The 23,305-nt window shown below is 48.1% G+C and overlaps 1 protein-coding gene across 1 annotated transcript in view; it reads left to right on the top strand.

Moving 5' to 3' along the window:
* Positions 1–22,043, top strand: part of SLC25A20 (solute carrier family 25 member 20) — a 46,122-nt gene extending 24,079 nt beyond the window's left edge. The window contains exons 4-9 of the mRNA XM_029050842.2: positions 7,127–7,217; positions 13,854–13,971; positions 16,653–16,725; positions 18,348–18,457; positions 19,806–19,930; positions 21,238–22,043. Of these exons, the coding sequence (XP_028906675.1) occupies positions 7,127–7,217; positions 13,854–13,971; positions 16,653–16,725; positions 18,348–18,457; positions 19,806–19,930; positions 21,238–21,300 (580 nt within the window). The 3' untranslated portion in view covers positions 21,301–22,043. The remainder of the gene's footprint in view (positions 1–7,126; positions 7,218–13,853; positions 13,972–16,652; positions 16,726–18,347; positions 18,458–19,805; positions 19,931–21,237) is intronic.
* The last annotated feature ends 1,262 nt before the right edge of the window (positions 22,044–23,305 follow it).

The raw sequence follows: 23,305 nt of genomic DNA, 5'->3' as shown, positions 1-23,305 counted from the left end.
CTTCCCATCCCCTCAGCACTGTACTCGTCTGCTCAACTGTATATTCATTACCCTATTTATTTTGTTAATGAAATGTACATCGCCTCGATTCTATTTAGTTGCCATTGTTTTTACAAGATGTTCTTCCCCTCGACTCTATTTATTGCCATTGTTCTTGTCTGCCTTTCTCCCCCGATTAGACTGTAAGCCCGTCAAACGGCAGGGACTGTCTCTATCTATTACTGATTTGTTCATTCCAAGTGCTTAGTACAGTGCTCTGCATATAGTAAGCGCTCAATAAATACTATTGAATGAATGAATCAAACCTTGTTTTGAACTCTTTTTTTAATGGTATTTATTAATCCCTTACAATGTGCCAGTCACTGTACAAAGCGCTGGGATAGATAAGTAGCTAATCAGGTTGGACACAGTGTCCCACATAGGGCTCTCACAGTCTTAATCCCTATTTTACCGATGAGGTAACTGAGGCACAGAGAAGTGAAGTGATTTGTCCAAGGTCACACCGCAGACAAGGGGCGGAGCCGGCATTAGAACCCTGGTCCTCTGACTCCCAGGCCCGTCGTCTTTCCACTAGGCCATATTGCTTCTCTCTTCCAGCCACTATCAGCAGCAGCAGTGTGGTCTGGGAGTCAGACTAGAGCCTGGGCCTGGGAGTCAGAGGACCTGGGTTCTAATCCTAGCTCTGCCACTAGCCTGCTGTGTCTGGGCCTCAGTGTCCTTAGCTGTAAATTGGGGATTCACTACCTGTTCTCCCTCCCCATTAGCCTCGGAGCCCCATGTGGGACAGGGACTGTATCTGGACTGATAAACTTGTAGCTACCCCATTGCTTAGGACAGAGCTTGACATAGTGTAAGCCCTTAACAAATACAATAGTAATAATAATAATGATAATAAAGTTTCTGGAGGAATGCCCTGTGCACTGATTTACCTTACTACGCACTGACCCAGGCCTGCCATCAATCAATCAGTGGCACTTATTGAGTGCTTACTGCATGCAGAGTACCGTACTGAGCGCTTGGGTGAGTTCAAAGCTACAGAGTCGTTAGGCACATTCCCTGCCCACCAGGAGCTTACGGTCTTGACGGGGAGATGGACGTTAAGTTAAATTACGGATCTACCCGTAAGTGCTGTGGGGCTTAGGGCAGGGTAAAATATCAAGTCTTTCCAGGGTGCAGATCCAAGTTGATCCGCTGAAACCAGCTCACCTAGTCACCTTCCCTTCAGCATTCACCCATCTGAAATGGGTGGTGGTGGAAGGCAGAGGCCCCACTGGGTTCAAGATCTGAGGGAACCAGAAGTGGGTGAAGGGGAGAGGGCCTCACTTTCCTGAAGTGTAACTGCCCCAAAGGGTGAGCAGGCCAGATAGTGAGTCAGCCATATTTATCGAGCTCTTACCATGTGCAGAGCACTGTACTGAGCACTTGGGAGAGTTTAATATAACAATATAACAGACACATTCCCTGCCCACAACGAGTTTACAGTCTAGAGGTGCCCAAGTTAGGCATGCCAACAGCCCATTTAAAGACTTGGAGATAGGAACGTACAGTCAGTCAGTCCCTTCCATCTTATACTTTCTGCTGCTGCCCAGGTCATCTTCTTAAAACGTGGTTCCACACAGGTCTCTTTCACTCCCCCAAAGCCTTTGATGGCTTCCAATTTGCTCTGCATCAAGCAGAAAGTCCCAACCGTTGGTTTCAAGGCTCTCCACTAGCACTCTCCTTCTTATCTATCGGGGCTCTTCACCAGCTACTTCCCAGCTCACACTTCTCTTTCTCCTAAGCTCACCTTCAAGCTATAGCCCTCAGTTGACTCTCCTGCTTCCAATCCCTTGCTTGCACCTCCCCCTTCCAATATGCCAGTCCACAGCTCTCCCTCCAAAGCTCTCCTCAAGTCCTATCTTACTCAAGAAGCCTTCTTCAGTACAGAGTAAGCGCTCAATAAGTACCAGTGATTGATTGCAGGGTTGGGTTAGTGCATAGTAAGTTAGATCAGTGCACAGGGCGTTCCTCCAGAAACTTTATTATCACTATTATTATTATTATTATTATTATTGTATCTCTTAAGCGCTTACTCTGTCAACCACTAGGGTAGCCACATTCAATTATTGATTCAGCTATCTCACCTGGAAATATTATATCCTATTATATCCTTATTCTTTTTCCTCCTCCCCCTGTCTACTTCTCTTTCCCCATTAGATTATAAGCCCCTAGAGGCCAGGCACTGTGTTTTGTTTTGCTTCAGAGTGTGGACTGGGGGAAAGAGCACGGGACTGGGAATCAGGAGACCTTGGGTAACTCACTTAACCTCTTTGTGCTTCATTTTCCTCAGGTGTATAAGGGGGATAAAATTCTGGGTCTTCTTCCCCCTTAATAATAATAATAGCAATAATAATAGCGGTATTTGTTAAGCGCTTACTATTTGCCAAGTGCTATACTGAGCGTTGGGGCAGGGACAAGATAATCAGATCCCACATGGGGCTCACAGTCTAAATAGGAGACAAAACAGGTATTGAATCCCCATTTTGCAGGTAAGGGAATGGTGGCCCGGAGAAGTGAAGTGACTTGTAAGGTCACACAACAGATAAGAGACAGAGCAGGGATTAGAACCCCTGTCCTTCTGACTCCCAAGCTCGTCCTCTATCCACTAGGCCACACTGATACTCTTAGACTATGAGCTCTCTGTGGGACAGAGACTGGGTTCGATCTGATTGTCATCTACCTATCCCAGTGCTTAGCACAGTGCTTTGTACATAGCAGGTGCTTAATAAATGCCATCATGATTTTTTTTTGTCTTCTCCCAAGCGGTTAGTACAGTCCTCTCAACATTGAACTAATATTGAATCATTTATTCTGATATTCTATTTGTGAATACTGTTGTGTTAGCGTGGAAGCTCCCTGTGGGGCAAGGACCACATCTTGTGCTTCTATTGGCCTCTCCCAAGTGCTTAGTACAATGCATTGCAACCAGCAGGCACTCAACGAACACTATTACTCAGCCCCCAGGCACTCGGTAAATGCCATTGATGAAGGGGATGATTAACATCGTGATTGAGAATTTGAATGATTGAATTGAAATCCCATTTGTTGCCCACAATAATTATCAGTGAAACATATGGCCCACACATGCTAAGGCAGAAAATAGGAGTGTTCCCATTAAAACAGATGCTCTCCTTAGGCAGGGTGCCTTTTAGAAGACATGGCTAGAATTTCAGAATCCCTGTGCACTGTGTTGTGTACTGGCAAATAATTTTTAAATAGGTTTGGGGGAGTGGGGATGGTGTATATAGTGGATGATGATAAAAGAAATTATTATTATGGTATTAAGTGCTTACTATGAACCAGGTACCGTACTAAGCGCTGGGGTGGATACAAGCAAATTGGGACGGATACAGTCCCAGTTCCACGGAGGGCTCACAGTCTCAATCCTCATTTTACAGATGAGGTAACTGAAGCCCAGAGAAGTGAAGTGACTTGCCCAGGGTCATGCAGCAGACAAGTGGCAGAGACAAGATTAGAACCCATGACCTTCTGACTCCCAGGCCTATGCTCTATCCACTGCGCCATGCTGCTAACCCAAATTGTGTTTTCCACCAATATTTCAGTTACCTACTTTTCTACGTGTCTCAGGAGTCCAAGTCCTAGCGGTAGGGCCTGTGAGTCCGGGAAAGGAGACGGTCCATTGCCCTGGGGGAGAAGCACTGCGTGCCCCTTATTCCTTGGTGTCCTCTGGCTCAAGAGGAGAGAATCCAAATAAACTTTGTGAAGTTATGCTCCGAGCTGTTAGTCACGACAGAGGAGAGAGATCTTGGTGTCGCGGTTGACCATCCTTTTAAATTACTGGTCTGGTGTGCAGCACTTGGCATACTGTATGTAGCTGTCTTAAGGAGGACATGCTAGAGCTGGAGGGCCTGGAGCTCCCTCTCCGCTTTGTAGCCCACAGACCTCCACTCTCCTCGCCTTCAAAACCCTCCTAAAATCACATCTCCAAGAGGCCTCTCCAGACTAAGCCCTGTATTTCCCATAGCTCCCCTTCCTGCTCTGTCGACTGTGCACTTGACTGCATACCCCTTAATCAGCCGTATTTATTGAGCGCTTACTCTGTGCAGAGCACTGTACTGAGTGCTTGGGAGAGTACAATATAGCAGTTGGTAGACACGTTCCCTGTCCACATTGAGCTAAGCACTTTAAGACTCATCCCAGCCTCACCATACCTCTGTACAACATATCCTTAAACTACTGTTTCCTCTACCCCTAATCTGTTTTAATGTCCCTCTCCCCTTGTAGACTCTAAACTCCTCCTGGGCAGGGGTCGCATCTGCCAAGTCCATTGTATCAGACCTTCCCAAGCGCTTAGTCCAGTGCTCTGCACAAAGCGCCAATAGATTCCAGTGATTGATTGGTTGGGGTCGGAAGGTACACCAAGCTGATTAGGGAGATGATGATAATTATGGTATCTATTAAATGGTTACCATGTGTCAGGCACTGTGCTAAGTGATAGGGTAGAGACAAGCAAAGTTGAAGATGCTCTTTTGTAAAGAGAGTCTGAACTCTTCAGTCGGGAAAGACAAAGACCGAAAGAGGACGGGGCTGCCATATCCGTGAGGATGAAGGCGGGAATTGGCACTGTGAGGTGAAGACATTTGCTTTACCCCTCAAGTGTTTTGGACAAACAGCTGCCTCCCTGCCCTGCCCCGCCCCTATCCCATCACACGCTGCCCTCGGTTGGGGAGTCCAGCAGTGAGGGCAAAAAGGGGTGGGTAGAGGGTGTACAGGAAATTTCTGTTCCACAAACCCGCAACATCAGAACAAAGGAGGCCCCAGTGAAGCTTGAAAATAGCAGCTTGAAAATAACAGAAGGAACACTTCTTCACCCAGCAGGTGATAAACATGCATTTTGTTACCGCAGAAAGTTGAGCAGTAGAATCAAGAGAAGCAGTGGGGCCTAGTGGCAAGAACATGGGCCTGGGAGTCAAAGAACCCAGGTTCTCATCTCAGCTCCCCCCCTTGCCTCCTGTGTGATCTTGAGCAAGTCATTTCACTTCTCTGTGCCTCAGTTTCCTCTTTCGTAAGTGCTCAGAACAGAGTAAGCCCCTAACCACCAACATCGTTATTATGGGAGACAAACTACTAGGCTGGATGGGCCATGGGTCTGACCCAGTGATAGCATTGCTGCTGTACTGTGGTCTTCTTGTTCCTGCCAGGCTTTGGGGCCTGGTCGGAGGCTCCTACGTCCCTCCCAGACTCTGGTGCTGGGCAGTGCCTCTTCGGTGCTCCGCATCCGACTAAGAGTCAGCCTGAGGCTTTCTGTGTCTCTTCCAGGCTCTGGGGGGCAGACTGGGACTTCTCTCTCCCTTACCAGGCTCCAGGGAGCTGCTTATACCCTTGCTGGGGCCCAGAGGGGTGTTTTCCACCCTTACTGTCCCCTCAAAGCCAAACCCCACGTTTACCCCACACATAAAACAAAGCACTGGCACCTATGAGAGGGGAGATGCTTGAAGTTTATGAAATCGTGCAGGGCGTGGACGGGACAAAGATGGGATTGTTGTTCAACAAATCCCACAACCAGCTAAAAGGGGTAGCCGTTGAAACTTGTAGGTGGTAGGTACCAAAGAAGACAGTGGTAGGCTTTGGGAATTTATTATTCTAGAAAGCCGTGTAGGCTGCAGAGAGTAGATTCAAGAAGGGTTTGGACCGATTCATGGGTGAGCGATTTCTGAGGGGTTGCCAGAAGCACAGTTAGGCATGCTAGACTAGCTGGCTGTGCTGGGAGGAAGAGGAATTGCAGCATTTCTTAAGTACCCACTCGCTGTGGTGCACTGTACAAGGTGCGTGGGAAGTAGAGAATAACCAAGTGACCCGTCCTTGCCCACGAGGTGCCGACACCCTTTTGTTCTTATGTGGAAAAGATTCTCAGCCCTTGTCTGTAATGTGCCTCTCAGCCCAGGAAAGAAAGGCAGAATGAGGCTTAATTGTTACCTAACAGGCAGAAGTTGAAAGCCTTCAGACTCTGTGCCCAGATTGCTCCGAACTCTCTGCTGAGGGAAGAGCTTGCCATCCTACTTCCTCTAGGCACGCCCTTGCTTGCTCTGGACCCTTTGTTCTCGCCCTTCCTCCTGCCTGAAACTCCCTCCCCCTTCACATTTCCCAGCCACATCCCTCCCCACCTTCAAAGCCCTCCTGCAAACCCACCTCCGGGAGGCATTTCCCAAATATTCCCACCTCCTTTGCCCTTCACCCACCCTTTTGGTTTATGTGCTTGTATTTTGGTTTTTCACTCGTCTCTCATTTGTGGCTCCAGTTTTCGTCTACCTGCCTCTGCTGTGAATTCGAAAGCTCCTTGTGGGTAGGGCTTGGACCTTTTCCTCATTTGTGCTCATAAGGGCCTAGCACGGAGCTCCACACACACTAGGCACTCAGTATGTTCTAATGGATAAATAGGCATTTATCCCTCAAATAGAGTCTCTCGGCGTTGGATTTATAAAGTGCCATACGGGGTACGGTTAACTCTGAAGGTATCACCTTGGCTACTCGGCAAAGTGTGACACCCCCTCACCCCCGCCCGTTGTGTCATTCTGTGCCTACCTGAGCTTGTTACTCAAGCTCCAATTCCCAGTTTGGAGCCATAAGAGGGAGGGGACTGGGCTAGCAGAAGATGTCTCTGCCCTGCCCGGTCAAGATGGCCTTCAGCTAGGCTGAGTCCTTGGAGCTAAATTGATGAGGATTAGAGGGCAGAGTTATCAGGCCCGGGGTAGTCCTTGGAAATCAGCTTGAATCCACAATTCAGGAAATGATGCAAGTTAGGCCTCTTGAGTCATACCTCCCACTCATTTTGGCACTGGAGGCCTGGACGGCTGCCATTGGGCAGGATCCTCCTAACCCTTCACTGTCTTGGGGATGCCTCTTCCGGAAAGGGATGAGGACACCCTCTCCTAGACACCCTGCGTCGTAAAGAGACAGCAGTAGAGGGGAGAATGGTTTTTTGAAGACTTATTGTTTTTTTTCCACGGGGCTCTTGTCTGGAAAGCACAAAAAGCAGATAGTCCATACCAGACCTATCCCTCCCGAACTTCCCGAATCATTTGCAGTTCATTCACATCCCTCTATTTCTGTCTTTTTCTCTGTGCAGCTATCCCCAGCTGTTTGCAGCTGGGATGTTATCTGGTGTGTTCACGACAGCAATCATGGCCCCGGGAGAGAGGATCAAGTGCCTTTTACAGGTAAGCAGATGGAGCAAGGTGTAGGGAGTCATCCTTCACTTCAAACCATTTTCTTTTTATTCCTGTGATTTCTTCACATCGCTACTGTTTTCACAAAAGACCCGTGGCATGTTTTCAAACTGCTTTTGAAGTCCGTAGAAGTATATTAGCATCCAACTTCAAGTAAAATTTCAGGAAAATAACAGATGTAGAGAACAAATGGAACTACTTCCAATACTTGATTATCAAATCTAAAATTAATTTGGAAGTTTAAGAACCATCTACTATATTAATCATAATTAACTGGCACACAATATTGCGTTTGAACTCTTCGAACTCCCTTCAAGCTAACCTACTCATTGTGCCTGGTTCTCCTCGCTCTAGACCTCTTGCTCATGCCCTCCCTCTACCTGGAACGCCCCCCTTTACATCTGGCAGACCACCACTCTTCCCATCTTCGAGGCCCTTCTTCATTCAGTCATATTTATTGAGCACTTACTGTGTGCAGAGCACTGAACTGAGCGCTTGAGAAAGTATAACACAACAATAAATAGTGACATTCCCTGCCTACAACGAGCTTACAGTCTAGAAGGAAATGACATCTCCTCCTGGTGGTTTGTGGTTTTCCCTGATGAATCTATCATCTCCCCACTCTATCTTCCCCCTCTTACTGCCTCTCCAGCACTTACACATTACCCAGACACTGGGTATTCATAGTTCCCCCTGCCGCAGCACTCGCGTATATATCTTTAAGCACTGTTGCTCTTCCCTGTCTGTAATTTGTTTTTATGTCGGTCTCCCCTGGTAGATTGTAAGCTCCTTGAGAGCAGGGATCATGTCCACTAACTCTGTTTTCCCCTCCCAAGTGTTAGTACAGTGCTCTGCACATGTTAAGTGCTTGATAGCGGTATTCGTTCAGCACTTACTGAGTACCATTAATTGGCTGGCTAAAAGTGCAAAGTCTGTCGTACCTTGCATATGTCTCGGAGAACAGCACCTTTAGGGCTTCAAGCCCCTATCTTCTAGCATTTCCAAACTTTAAATCAAAAGTAGAGTGTGAATATTTTGGGGACTTCCAAGAGGAGCTGGAGAGGGAGGATCAGTGGTCTAAGCATGTGGCATAGAGGAGAGAAAAAAGCAGGAAAGGGAACTGGGGAGATATAGATAGAAGCAGACCAAGAGACAGAAGAATAGGCAGGATAAACGGACCCAGTCACATCCCCATCCAGTCCCACAAGCCTCTCTCTCAGACACACACGGAAGTACCCAGACAAAAGTGCTTGGCATGCGCAGGGAGCAGTGACAGGAAGACAGTAAGAGATGAAAAAAATTCCCACTAGAGTTACTCAGCATGAAGTTTGCAGTGGCCAGTAGATACAAGAAGTTTAGACAGCCAACAGTTTTTTCTTTCTTTAAGCACTTACTATATTGTCAAGCACTGTTCTAAGCACTGGGGTAGATACAAGTTGGTCACATTAGACACAGTCCCTGTCCCACATGGAGCTCACAGCCCAAGCAGGAGGGAGGACAAGTGTTGAATATTGAACGAGGAAACCGAGTCCCAGAGAAGTTTAGTGACTTGCCCAAGGTCACAGCAGGCAGCAGAGCCAGAATTAGAACCCAGGTCCTCTGACTCCCAGGCCCCTGCTCTTTCCAGTAGGCCATGCTCCTTCTCAAGGTATTGAATGCCCATTTTGCAGATGAGAGAACTGAGGGCCGGGGAAGTGACTTGGCCATGGTAGCACAGCAGACAGGTGGCGGAGCCGGGAGTAGAACCCAGGCCCATTGACTCCCGGGCCCGTGCTCTATCCACTAGGCCGTGCTGCTTCTGCAGCTGGCCCCACCTGTCCTTCCTCTTACCTTCTTACCTCCTCCATTCCAGGCTGGGGACCCTGCTTCCAGCACAATTGAAAGTGGGACTTTTGTGGGTCCTCTCACATTCTTTCAGGTGGCAGGACCTGAGGGGAAAGTGTGGTGCAGATGATTACAGTAATCAAACAACAACAGAGATCAAGGCCCAGCCCCATTTTGAGCTCCCTTTTTCTCCCTCTAAAGAGGGCAGCCGTACTCTGTGGGCAGAAATCCATCTTGGATTTGAGAGCCAACAATTCTGACTGTTTTAGTACATGTCTATGAAGTGTGTAGGCACTGGTACTGAGAACAACTAATACTGAAAATTGACTTGCAGAAAGCATCCTCTTATATAATGTTTAGAAATGTTATGAGAGTAAAGATCAACTGTAACGATCTTAAAGTACTTAATCATTCTAAAAGAAAATACTTCACGAGAGGGATTTGAAAATTTTATTCCAGGCTTGCAGTTTTTCAGTTGGTAAAAAAGAAGACAAGTCTTTGAAGGAGTAAACACAGTTTCTCCCTCCTCGCTATTATCCCTCTCCTTTTTCAGCTCTTTCCAGGCCTTCACATCTCTCATCCGATTCTAGCGAAACGTTCAAGAGGCAACCAACAAGCCAAACACATTGGAGGTCTCCATGTTCTGTAGGGAGATTCTCTGAAGGCCACCCACTTCCATGTGGGAAAGAAAACCCGCTCTCTACTGGAACAGAGAGAGGGGGTTCTGCGGGTCATGTAAAAAATTTCCCAACGCTCCCGAGGCCAGGAATGAGTTTCGGTGTGGACAAGAGAGGCCCCCTGTTCATATCTGTGTTTGGGTGTTTCGGTTCTTTTTCTCGGTGCTGGTATTTTAACGGTTTTTCAGTGCTGATGATGACTACGTTTTTCCATGATCATCTTTTCCCTCGACTTCAACTTTTTGAGGGGAAGGACAACATCGTTCAGGTTTCCTATAATTCTCCAGGATCTTGTAATAATAATAATAATAATTATAGTATCTGTTAAGCGCTTACTATGTGCCAAGCACTGTTCTAAACACGGGGGTAAAGATACAAGGTGATCAGGTTGTCCCATGTGGGGCTCACAGGCTCAATCCCCATTTTACAGATGAGGTAACTGAGGCACAGAGAAGCTAAGTGACTTGCCCTAGGTCACCCAGCAGAAAAGTGGCGGAGGCGGGATTAGAACCCATGACCTCCGACTCCCAAGCTCGTACTTTTGCCACTAGACCATGCTGCTAGCATTCAGTGGGTGTTTCTAAAAAACCTGATGATTCTAATGGATGGCAGTGACTAATCCGGAAAAGCACTCTTTTTTCCCCTGCCGGGCTAAATCAGAAAACCAGTAAGTGAAAAAAGAGCCCAAAGTCCTATCCAGAGGAATGGTGTTCCATCGATGAAAGCCTTTCACTGAAAGCACCACACCCAGTCCCTTGATATTAGTACTTGATAAACCGGCTAGTTCAACAGTATCACTGTCGACAGAAAGCAGCACGGCCTAGTGGAAAGAGCAGGGCCTGGGAGTCAGAGGACCTGGGGACTAATCTCGGCTCTGCCACTTGTCTACCGTGTGACTTTGGGTCACTTAGCTGCTCTGGGCCTCAGTTTCCTCATCTGTCAAATAGAGATAAAATATCTGTTCTCCCTCTCCCGTAGATTGGGGGCCCCATGAGAGTCAGGGACTTTGTCCGGCCTGATTTTCTTGTATCTGCCCCAGTTCTTAGGAGAATCCTTGGCATACGGTAAGAGCTTAACAAATACTGCTCTTACTATTATTATTGTTAAAGCAGAGTTGACTGAGGGCCTGTTGGGTGCAGAGCACTGTATTCGGAGTGTAAGGGTTATACTGGAGAAGTAGTCCCTGGCTGGAGGAGTTTGCAATCTAATGTGAAAGAGAAGCACATATGAGATGACCTGCAGACAACTGGTAAAGCTGTGTGAACATGGATGAAAATAGCAAGCTTCAGCGGGTAAATCACAGAGATGAATGTGAAGGGGTGGGGATTAATCAAGGAATCTGGAGGAGCTGACTTTTTAGAAGGGCTTTCAAGGAAGGGAGGGACTTAATTTGGCAAAGAGTGGCCTAGTGGATAGAGCACGGGCCCGGGAGTCAGAAGGACTTGGGTTCTAATCCCGGCTCTGCCATTTGGTGTGTTGTGAACTCGGGCAAGTCGCTTCACTTCTCTGTGCCTCAGTTATCTCATCTGTAAAATGGGCATTAGACTGTGAGCCCCATGTGGGATATGAACTGTCTCACCTAATTAGCTCATATCTACCCCAGCGCTTAGTACAGTGCCTGGCACATAGTAAGTACTTATCAAATAGCACCAAAAAAAAAAAATGAAGAAGGACACTGCAGATGGGGGATTGACTTGACCAGTGGGCCAACAGTCAGAGAGTGGTGTGAGCAAAGAATGAGGGTTGGGGTTTAGTGGGTTTTAGTAAGGCAACTAGTTGTGACAGAGCCAGCAGATAGAAAGATTTGAAATCAATGGTCAGAGGCTGTTTTGATTTTATGTAAGAGGCAACAGGGAGCCATTGGAGGATTTTGAGGAGCATGTCAACACTTGGGAAATTGGGTGAAGAGGGGAGAGAACGGAAGCAGGGAGACCAGAAAAAAAACTATCACCGTACCCAGATGGGAGGTGTTAAAGTCTTGTACCAGGGTGGTGGTGGTGGTAAGGGCAGAGAGGAAGGACAGGAAACATGAGATATTATCGGAAGAAAATCTTAGAAACAGATTGGATATGGGGAGGGTGAGAGAGGTGTTAAGGTTGACCCCAACGTTGCAAACTTGTGACACAGGGTGAGGAGTGGTGTGGTCGACTGATGAAAAAATGAGCGGGAGGGTTTAGATGGGTGGTTAGGAGTTATTCTGTACACGCCATATTAAGTTTACACCCAGATGACTCACCGAACCTTGAACTTCATCTGAAAAAATTCAGCAGGTCACCCAGGTGGACCTGTTTCAGAGGCAGTTTGTGGGGAAGGTGAGGGAGCTCCCAGACTGAGCTCCTCTTCCCCCTCTACTCCCTCTGCCATCCCCCTTTACCTCTCCGCAGCTAAAGCCTCATTTTCCCCTTTTCCCTCTGCTCCTCCACCTCTCCCTTCCCATCCCCACAGCACTGTACCCGTCCGCTCAACTGTATATATTTTCATTACCCTATTTATTTTGTTAATGAATTGTACATCGCCTTGATTCTATTTAGTTGCCATTGTTTTTACGAGATGTTCTTCCCCTTGACGCTGTTTAGTGCCATTGTTCTTGTCTGTCCGTCTCCCCCGATTAGACTGTAAGCCCGTCAAACGGCAGGGACTGTCTCTATCTGTTGCCGACTTGTTCATCCCAAGCGCTTAGTACAGTGCTCTGCACATAGTAAGCGCTCAATAAATACTATTGAATGAATAGGCCTAGAAATACAGATTTGGGAGTCATCTCCACAGAGGTGGTAGCTGCAGCTAAAGCCAAAAATCATGTGAGTCGCGTGAATTCCCCGAGAGAGTTAGTGCTGAACGAGAAGAGCCGAGTGCCCTGGGAGAGGAGAGGAAGAGGAGCCGGCAAAGGAAGTTGAGAAGGACAAGTCAGAAAGGTAGAATATGAGCTTGTCATGGGCAGGGAGAATGTCTGTCGACTCGCTTGTATTGTACTCTCCCAAGTACAGTGGTCTGCACACAGTAAGTGCTCAAAAACCACGATTGATTGATTGATTGCTAGAATGCTGTGCTGCTAAAACCAGAGGCAGAGGGAGTTTCTATGAGAGGCTAGTCAACCATATTGAAAGCAGCAGAGAGGCATGAGGATGTTGTTGGTTTTTTTATCCCCTTAGGGATGCCTGAAGGAGAGAAATGAACCAGGGGGAGAGTGAGGGATTAAAGATAGCTGGCGGAGAGGAGGAGGGTGGGAGCAAGAGATCCCAGGGGATTTGGGAGGTGAGAAGGGATGGAATCCAAAGTCCAGGCATAGGGATAGCTTTCAGGAGTAGGTAGAAAGAAGATCCCTTGATCTCTAAACTGGAAACTCCTTGTGGATAAGGGACGTGCCTACCAACTCTGTCCTACTGTACTTTTCCCAACCGTTAAGTACAGTGCTCTGCACACAGTAAGCACTCAGTAAACACCATTGATTGATTGATGGATCGAGACAGCTGGGATGACAGGAGATGGACGAGGAAAAGGGGAGTATTAAGGAAGGGAAGGTGGCCCTTGAAGGAACTTGCATTTGACGGCCTCTGTCTCTCCCCACCTCACAGCACTTGTGTATATATGTACATATTTATTATTCTATTTATTTTATTAATGATGTGCATATATCTATAATTCTCTTTATATTGATGCCTGTTTACTTGTTTTGATGTCTGTCTCCCCCCTTCTAGACTGTGAGCCCGTTGTTGGGCAGGGATTGTCTCTATTTGTTGCTGAATTGTACTTTCCAAGCGCTTAGTACAGTGCTCTGCACGCAGTAAGCACTCAGTAAATACAAGTGAATGAAAGAATGAATGAACCGATGAAATCTTGGGGAAGATGACAGACTTACAAGGAGGAATTTGGGCTTTCTGGCCTAAGATCCTGCTGCTTCACCTCTTCCTTCTCCCTCCCCTCTCCCTCTTACCAGCCGTCCCCCAACCTCCCCACACACACCTTTCTCTTCCTCCCAGTCCTCTTCTGTCTACTCCTCCATCTCTTAAGTTTCTGCTCTGCTAAATACTCTCTTATACCCCGGGGGCATAATTTGATGATAGTGGCTGACTTTTAACCTTCTAATTTTTGATTAGTAATGACTTCTTCTGTCCTTTCCACTCCCTAGATCCAAGCCGCTTCAGGCAATATTAAATACAATGGGCCCTTGGACTGTGCCAAAAAGCTGTATCACGAGGCTGGAATTCGAGGCATTTACAAAGGAACTGTGCTCACACTTATGCGAGGTAACTTACTGGGGATCGTGACCCTTGGAATACATGGAGTTGCCATGGCGGGGGGCAGGGGTCTCTTGTTTAGGAAAGCAAGTGTTTATGGATTTGGAGTCCCACCACAGGGCAAACTCAACTCTCATTTCTGGGAGGCAACAGACAAATGGGATGTAGAATACCCCTGCTCTACAGAGTATTAGATGGAAAAGACCAATACTGAAGTTTCACCATTGATTCTGTCCCCACATCTCCCACCTCCCCTCAGAGGTGGCCACCTCACAATTTTTCAGGTGATGGTAGCCAAGAATCTAGCAGCAGTCTAGGAGGGACTTCAGTCATCGAGTTAATGAATGCTGAGAGGTTTGTTAAAGTGCTCTTCTTCATCTTCCAGTAACAAAGAAGGCTTTGACAACAGCCTTGGTAGAGGTGGTGTAAGCCTTAGAAGTGGCAGGGAATTAATGTCAAAATGCCATCAGTTGGGGGGTCCTCACCTCCATTGCCATTTTCACTTGCCTTGTAGTTCAGTGAAATCTAGGCGAGCTGGGTGACCAGTGCACCTGGACAAAAAGGGCCACCGAGGTGTGGGGGACTCCAGAACTCTGGGGTGGCTTCAGGTTCCACTAAGGCTCCTCCTCTAGAGGTTTAGATCACATTTGGAGTGACCTCCGGGAGCTCTCAGCTGCCTAGTTGGGGGAGGAGGGAGGATTCCACATCATCTTCAGACCCAGGCAGTTCCAAGAGTCCTCCATGGGCTCTAGGAAGAAGAAGGCTGGAAGGAAGGATCCAGTTTCATCAGTAATTCCTAGAACCACTACAAAGGTGACTAGGGGTTTCCTGGGACCAGTGGAGTGATTAAAGCCCTCAACCACCTTGTTCCCTCCTACCTTACCTCACTATTCTCCTACTCTAACCCAGCCCGCACACTTCACCCCTGTAGTGCCAACCTTCTCACCGTACCTCGATCTCATCCATGTCACTGCTGACCTCTCGTCCACGTCCTGCCTCTGGCCTGGAACGCCCTCCCTCTTCATATCCGATTGATATTTACTCTTCCCCCGCTTCAAAGCCATATCGAAGGCACATCTCCAAGAGGCTTTTTCTGACTAAGCCCTCCTTTCCTCTTCTCCCACTCCCTTTTGCGTTGCCCTGACTCGCTCCCTTTATTCATCTCCCGATTAGACTGTAAGCCCGTCAGCGGGCAGGGATTGTCTCTATCTGTTGCCGAATTGTACATTCCAAGCGCTTAGTACAGTGCTCTGCACATAGTAAGCGCTCAATAAATACTATTGAATGAATCTCCCCTCCCAGCCTCGCAGCACTTAGGTACATATCTGTAATTTATTTATATTAATATCTGTCTCCCCCTCTAGACTGTAAGCTCATTATGGGCAGGGCATGTGTCTGTTTATTCTTAAACTGTACTCTCCCATGGCTTAGTGGATAGAGCATGGGCCTGGGAGTCAGAAGGACCTGGGTTCTAATTCTGGCTCCATCACATGTCTATCGTGTGATCTTGGGTACGTCACTTAACTTCTCTGTGCATCAGTTATCATATCTGTAAAATGGGGATAAGAGTGGGAGCCCCATGTGGGACAGGGATGTGTCCAACCTGATTAGCTTGTATCCACCCCTGCGCTTAGAAGAGTGCTTGGCACATAATAAACGCTTAACAGGTGCCATAATTATTATTATTACAGTGCTCTGCACACAGTAAGAGCTCAATAAATATATCTGACTGACCAACTGTCCTGTTCCCCAGGAAGTTCTCCAGACTGTGGGCTACTGGCCTGGCCTGATTAGACCCCACAAGTGGGCTACAGGCCAAAGCTGATTCCCTGGTTCCATCCCCAACCCTTTGAGTTGGCCCTGGATGCTGCCCAAGGGTTTAGAGGTAGAGGCCAAGGTACCTAGTGGCCTAATTTTGACTGCTGTAAGAATGATTGGCCACCGTCATCAAACCAGTGTACAGTTGAGAATTCCTGGTGGCCCCCAGAAAGCAGCATAATGACATTTTTCTGTGGCAGATGTATTGACTCACTGTGAACTAGGCTTCAATCAAACAGGATTTGATTTTGCCCAGGCTTCAGAAAAAACCAAAAAACCTTCATAGATTCAGAGAGATGACATGGCAGACTAAGTCATTTTAGGGAGATTGGGTTTATTCGGGCAAAGCAAGTGGCTGGCCTAGGAAAGAAGTTGCTGGGGATCCTCAACATCGGACTCTCTCCCTCTGAATGGAACTGTTCAGACCTCTGAAATGGGAAGAGGCCCTGTGGGGCAGTGTGATCCAACGGAAAGAGCTTGGGCCTGGGATTCAGGAGGGTTGGGTTCCAGTCCCAGCTCCACCACTTGCCTACTGGGTGACCTTGGGCAAGTCATTTAACTTCTCTGTGCCTCTGTTTCCTCATCTATAAAATGGGGATTAAATAAATACCTGTTCTCCTTCCTCCTTAGACTGAGAGCCCCGAGTAGGACAGGGACTGTGCCCGATCTGCACACATTGTATCTACCCCAGCACTTAATAAAGTGCTTGGCACATAGTAAGCATTTAGCAAATACCAGAATTACTATTTCTCCTGAAACTTTTAAAAGATTCTACTACTGAGTCATCCCCGTTCACCTCCAGATGTGATTCAGGAAAGACACCCAGATTCCTTTCTCAGATAGCTGGGTTTTTTTTTTTTTGACTCAAATAGATGTTCCTGCTAGCGGAATGTACTTTATGACATATGAATGGCTGAAAAACATCCTCACCCCAGAAGGAAAAAGGTAAGTAGAATCAAATGAGACAGGGAAATACATTTCTGGGGAGCTTTTCTTCGCCTAGCATGGGAAAGACCTGCAGTGAAGTGTGTGAGATCTTCCAGGCCTGGCTCGATTCCTTCCTTTGAGTGATGGGAAATGTATTCTAAAGGGAGAACAGTAAAAGAGTTCATGGCTTCTGGCATGCCTGCTTTTTTTTTTTGGCTAATCCAGTTGACACATCCCACTGTAAAGCTGGAATAACTTGCTTGCTGAAAGTGGTTCCTCCTGTGTCATGACTGAAAGAAGGAATTACCTCCAGCCTGATACTGGGCTGGTGCCTGTTCTCCATATGTGTAGGACATTGCTGCAAGAAGGTGGTAAACCTGCCTTCCTAGAATGGTCCAGGTCTCCCTCACTTTCCAGGGATTCCTTCTGTGTGGATGGGTGGGTGGATGGGACAGATGCTCCAGACTGATAAGGTGGGCCCCCCCAAAGCACTGATTTATAGGCAGACCTTGACTTCAAGACATTTTGAGTGAAAACAAATGGCACTTAAAACATTTCTAAATTTGACAGCCTGTTTCAGCTTTACGACACAGTCGATTGGACCGTACAACACTAGCTTTCTTTAAGGCGCTGGCTTGGGTGATGTGGGCGGTGGGGTGGGCTGCACAGGAGCTGTGGGGCAATGTAGAAACCATGGAAAAGGCCAGAATGGGGAAGAAAGTTTGAAGAGGCCTGGAGGTGGGATTACGTGAGCGCCAGCCAGACTCACCGGGGAAAGCCGATGGCTTCCATTTTACTTCTGAGGAAATGAAAGAGACAGAGGTTCTCTGACTTGACGGAAATACATTAATACAACTATACAGCTCATAGGTAACGAATTGAGTACTCGGTTCCAGGTAATTTGGGTAAGGATAGAGTTATATGACTTTGGTTCAGGAACCAATCCCTCTGGAAGAAAATTTGAAGATGCCGTGTCTGTAAGAAGCCAACTGGTTCTGGCTGTGAGCATTTCGACTTAAGATACATTTTCGGGAACCAACTGTGCCATGGGTCCGAGGACCGGGTGGATGGTTATTTGGTAGAGGAGAGGAGGTACCCCTGTCCCTTCTCCGCCTTGTTTGCTCCCCCAGCTTCCATCAGCACTCCCTCTGTTGCCCGCCTGCCGTTTGGCAGGTGTCCCCCTTGCTCCATGCTCTCGGCAGCTGCCGGGGACTTCCCCGGGGATGGATGACTTTTCCCCCTCATGCCCGTCTTTTGGCCCCGACGGATAGGGGCGGGTGTATTCATTCGTATTCATCACTTCCTCCCTCTCTGGGAAACGCAGTTTGCATTACACTAGCTTGCTTTGCGTAGTATTTTCCTAAAACCACACCCCAGCATACAGTATGAGAGACCTCTATAGGCTGATGACCATCTGCAAGCTGCAGGGGAAAGCGAGAGCAGAATTTTAGCCTTTCCCTTCAAGACAGGTGCCAATATGTTCATGGAACCCCTGCACCCTGGGGTAGCTGAAGATTCTCCTCTTCTTGGTCTATAACTGACCCATACCAAGCCTTAGGCAGCTCTGCCGTCAGCACCCGGAAGAAGCCCTAGGGTCGCCCTTCACCCTAACCCTGTTTTTAATGGTCGGTTTTCTGCAGTGTCAGTGAACTCAGTGCCCTGCGGATACTCTTGGCTGGGGGCACGGCAGGGATCTTCAACTGGGCAGTGGCCATCCCTCCTGATGTACTAAAATCCCGCTTCCAAACTGGTGAGTAACTGGCGACTTGGAGAGGGGCCAGCAGGAGATTAGTCCTGAAGCCCAAACCTTTAGTTGCTGAAGTTTCGCCCTCATACTGGCTCACAGCTTCTAGCGGTGAAACTGGGAAAGGGATGTGTGTATCAGTGTATCAAACAGATGTCTGAAATAGGTTATTAGTAAATCGTTAGTCAGGTCCCACACCTTGGGTGTTCTCTTCGGCTGAATAGTGCTTCGCGCCTAGTCCGTTATGGGCCCACATTAATTGATGACGGTGATGGGGGAATCAAAGGGATGTAACTGGCAGACCTTTTGGACTCAGCTGCTCGCTTTAAGTAACATAAATCTGCAGGTGCTCTTCAGCTATTCACTTTTTTGTTCTTTCAAAAAAACAAAACGTGCCTTCTGGTGACATTTGAGCTTTGTAAATTCAATATATTAGTGGGATTGAAGTTAGTGTTCTTTAGGCTTCTTACAAGTTCTCCCAGGGAAGAAAATGCCAACGTGGGTCAGTACGCACACATCCTTCTTGGGGATTGTCCTGTCCCCTGGGGTCATCAGCACCTTTGCCGTAGGGTGTTCTGGAAGCTCAGAGAATTAAGTGGTAGTGGCTGCCATGGCGGTGGCAGCTAAGCTCGCCACTCAGAAAATGCCAGCAGCCTGGCAACCAGAATTTTCAAGAGCCATTCACATGAATCAGCCTGGAAGATAGCCATACCTTCTTGTGAAAAGCAAGTGCCAGCTTGCGTCTTACAAGTGGCTCCATGGGCAAGCTGCGATTGCCATTTCTGCGGTGCTGGGGTCCGGGTGAGGTCCAGTTTCCCAGCCCGGACGTTGTTTAGCGTCCAAGAGCAGGAATGTTTCCAGACTGAGGGGACGGCCCCGAGCTGGGGAGTTAGGAGATTGTAATCCGTGTCTGCAAACGAGGCTGATGGGCTCCAAGCGTACTTGACTGACAGGCCCTTCTACCTTATGTGCAGGGAGAAGACTTGCTGCCAGTAGGGCCAGGGGCTGTTTTTGTCCGGGTGTTTCACAGTGCAGTTGTTTTATCTGCATCTGGTAGCTTTCTATTTGTTCTTGTTTTCCCCGCAAGGTTAAATCTCATGGCTCACAGTCCTCTGCCGAACCTAGTTTGGGTGAGGGTGGCAGTGTTTAGGAGCATCGTTTCTAGTTCCTTTCTGCATTTAGGGTGAGCCAGTGCATCCTGAAACAGGGCTACTCAGACCCCCAGAATGCCACTGAGCAATGCTGCTACTTTTAGAACGACCAAAGGTCTGACGTCCTTGGCCATCTTCTCTGGGGTTGTGTGTGGTTTGAGCTGGGGTTCTGGCATGGTAGTTGTCATGTTTTATTTCGACAGCCCCTGCTGGAAAATACCCTAACGGGTTCCGAGATGTTCTGAGGGAACTTATCCGAGAGGAGGGAGTTGCGTCATTGTATAAAGGCTTCACCGCCGTTATGATTCGGGCCTTCCCAGCTAATGCGGTAAGTAAAATGGAATTCGCTATTGATATCTTAAGCTCGGTGGTCTGTATGATTTACTTCTCTGCGACCTTGGGCAAGTCACTTAACTTCTCTGTGCCTCGGTTCTCTCATCTGTAAAATGGGCATTAAGAGTGTGAGCCCATGTGGGACAGGGACTGTGTCAAACCTGATTAATTTATATCTACCCCAGTGCTTAGAACAGTGCTTGACACACACTAAGTGCTTAACAAGTACCATAATTATTATTATTATTATTCTTGTTGTTGTTATCTCCTCAAACCTAAAAAGGTCCTTTTTGGGGCTGAGGGAGGTTGCCCTCCTAGAAAAATGCAGCTGTTTTGGTTTATACTCCTTTACACTGCCCCGCCCCCCATCTCACTATGACCTAGCCATTGGCTACGGAGGCTTCCTTGATAGTTACTTTTTGAAGGCACCGATTCAGACTAGGTCTCGAGGGCTGTGCCGAGTGGAGGCTCAGCGAGGGCACCCCAGGGCCCCCAAAAAGCCCATCACACGTCTAAAATGGTCCCAAGGTTTGCCATGACCCCAGAGAGTACAGCCTTCCAGATTCCTGGGCAGTCACGTGGTCTCAGACTAGTCTCCCCAAGCTCACAATGTGGAGTCTCGGGGGTCTGGGTGTCCCGGAGAACAACCTGCCCCGTGGGCGTGTTCCCGCCGACCGGCTCGGAGGATACGTCAGCCTGAAACTTTTCATCGAGTGGGCTGGCTGCGAACTCAAGGCCCTCTGGAATCTCGATTGGTGTTTTTTGGTGAAGGCTCTTAGCGGTAAAGGAGAAATTTCTTGTTCTGAATGTCAATAGGAGTAGATCGCTGGATAGTATTTTGTTCCAGATGTTTGGGATGGATTGGAGGGAGTCTACTCGCCCATTCCCTCTGACACTAAGTTTGCTGGCCCTCTTGAGTGCGGCTCGTGAGCCACAAACAGCCGTAGGGGGATGGGACTGGCTGGTGAAGAAAGGCGGCTGTTGCCGGGCAGCCCTTATTAGAGCAGCAAGCAGGGGTCTTCAGTCTGCACCCCTTTGAAAACAAGTAATTAAATTGATTCGGTCTGAAAAGAAACAATGCCGCGGCAGTACCACAATCAGCCCTCTTTGTGCGGGAACTGAATTCCCTCCTACAGTGCTGCCTCTTCAGTGCAGGTGACTCAGGGCAGTGCATTGTCTCCCACCCCGGGGGGAGACAATGATGAGCACGATTTGGACATTTGAGCATCTGTGCCCTTCAGGTAAGTCTCACCTTTAGCTCCGATATTCCTTTCATGTGCATTTCATCTATTGCTTTTCCAGGCCTGTTTCCTTGGTTTTGAAGTTGCCATGAAGTTCCTCAACTGGATTGCCCCCAATATGTAAGCATCGGGAAGATCGATCCCCTCCCTGGCCTACTGGGAGAGGAGGAGGAGGAGGAAGAGCAGCAGCAGGGCCACAGGGCAAGGAATGACAAAATCTGAAGCTATTTGAATGGGTTTTGAATGATTTTTGCCTCAACAGTGTTCTTTTGTTGCTATAAAAGGTGGCATTTTGCAACTTGAAGTTAGCTTTGATTTAAAGAGATTTTGTGAGTAATCGGAGACGTAAGTAAGTAACTAGATTCTAAACCAAAAGTCTTGCTGCTAGCCGTCTTCTGTTCGGACTACCACGTAGACAATCTTCCTTGATAAGAGAGGAACTGTTAGTGTCTCACAGAGTTTACTGGAGAAAAATTAGACTAACCTAGAGCCGGAAGATTCTTTAATGACTGGCCAGTAAGCATGTAACTCTCAGGGCACAGTTTCAACTTCTGGTTGTACATGTTGATAGGGCACTTTATGTCGGAGAGAGCCAGTGTCTCTACTTTCGTGTGGCCTTTAAGTGTAGATTTTTAAGAGTTGACCATTTACATTTTGCAGGTAAATAATAGGGAGGTGAGGTAAAATAGCCAAATTCTGGTCATTGATAGAGAATGTGGTCCAGGAACACCGTCAGGATGATTCTGAACAGACAAACGACGGTGATCGTAAAATGAGTGAGGTGGGCAGAGCTTTTTTTCTGTCTCTTCTGTACTAGGATGGTGCTGTTTTTATCAGGAAACAATAAATCCTATTGCTTCTAAACTACAGCGTGGTTTGTCGTCTTGACCCTAATCCATTTCATCTGGCCAGCAGAAGTCATGGGCAAATAGAGCTGGTGCCACGGGACTCTGGATAGCCGTCTCACTGCCTCGTCTAGTCCGACTAGAGCAGAGAGAGAAAGCATTAGGAGAAGCTCACCCGTCGGACTCAACATCTCCTGCTGTTGCTGCCATTTTCCGGGTGAGAGAGGAGAGTGTGGTTGGGCAGGCCAAGAGGAAAGGATGGCAGTGACACCCTGCCCCAGCGCCAGAGGTCCTTGACCGCTTTCTCCCGCTCCTTCCTCTTGGCCCCTTATTGGATTGATTGTAGAGCTCTCCTCCTCACTTGTCGGGCAGAAAGGGGTTTCCCTGTTGGGTTGGGTGGTTACTCTCAGTTATAATGGAAAATCCCAACTGCACTTCTACAGGGGAAGGTGTTTAAACCCTGGGATCGTGTGCTGCGTTTATTCAGCTAAGATGCATTCTTCCCAGCTTGCTCATTCAGTGGAATGAGCCCAGCTCTGGGAATTGGGAGACCTGCGGGGGGGGGGGGGGGGGTGTGCGTCCTGGGGCTAGATCACCAGTGGTGAAGGTTTCGGCGAGGGGGGCAGGCCCAGCAGCAGTCCCGAAAAACAGTAGCTCACAGGACTGGCGCTATCCTCAGCGGCCATCGGGGCAACTGCGTGCTGGGTTATGACGCCGGGGCACGGCATCAGCACTCCCTGCGGTCACTTTGGTCATAAAAGAGTTCTGCTCATAAAAACCCCTTTGCCACATGCTTCACAGCGTGTTGCGCTCCTGCCGGCTGACTCACTGCGCCCCCGGCCCCAGTGGGGACATGACTGACGGGATCAAGGGAGAGCGCGAGTGGCGGCGGTGGTGGACGACAACCGGTGTATCATGGTAATCGAGTCTTTCACATAGGTCCCTATCCTAAAGCCCCAGGATGGAGGCTCGCCCGTCATTCTCACTAAGAGGGTCCATCATCCTTTCTAACCTGGGACACCGTGAGCAGACATCCCTCCAAGACACTGTGGTTCTCTTAGAGCAGCCATTGTCAGAAGAAAGGACTGTGCTTTGCTCAGTGCTCTTTTGGAGCACAGTAGATCCAGGCCCATTGGTTCCAAAAATATCACTTGGCAGAGAGGCATTTCCCTTTTATCACCCAGTTGCAGACTATCCTCAGTGGAGGATGACAATCGCCACTCTGGCTCATCCCTGTCCGGATTCTCAAACGTGTTCAAAAAGTTAGGGATGTTAGCTGGTCCA

This window comes from Ornithorhynchus anatinus, chromosome X1 (genome assembly GCF_004115215.2).
Source record: "Ornithorhynchus anatinus isolate Pmale09 chromosome X1, mOrnAna1.pri.v4, whole genome shotgun sequence".
Classification (NCBI taxonomy): domain Eukaryota; kingdom Metazoa; phylum Chordata; class Mammalia; order Monotremata; family Ornithorhynchidae; genus Ornithorhynchus; species Ornithorhynchus anatinus.
The sequence above is the reverse complement of the archived record's forward strand: the minus strand, read 5'-3'. Positions and strand labels throughout refer to the sequence as shown.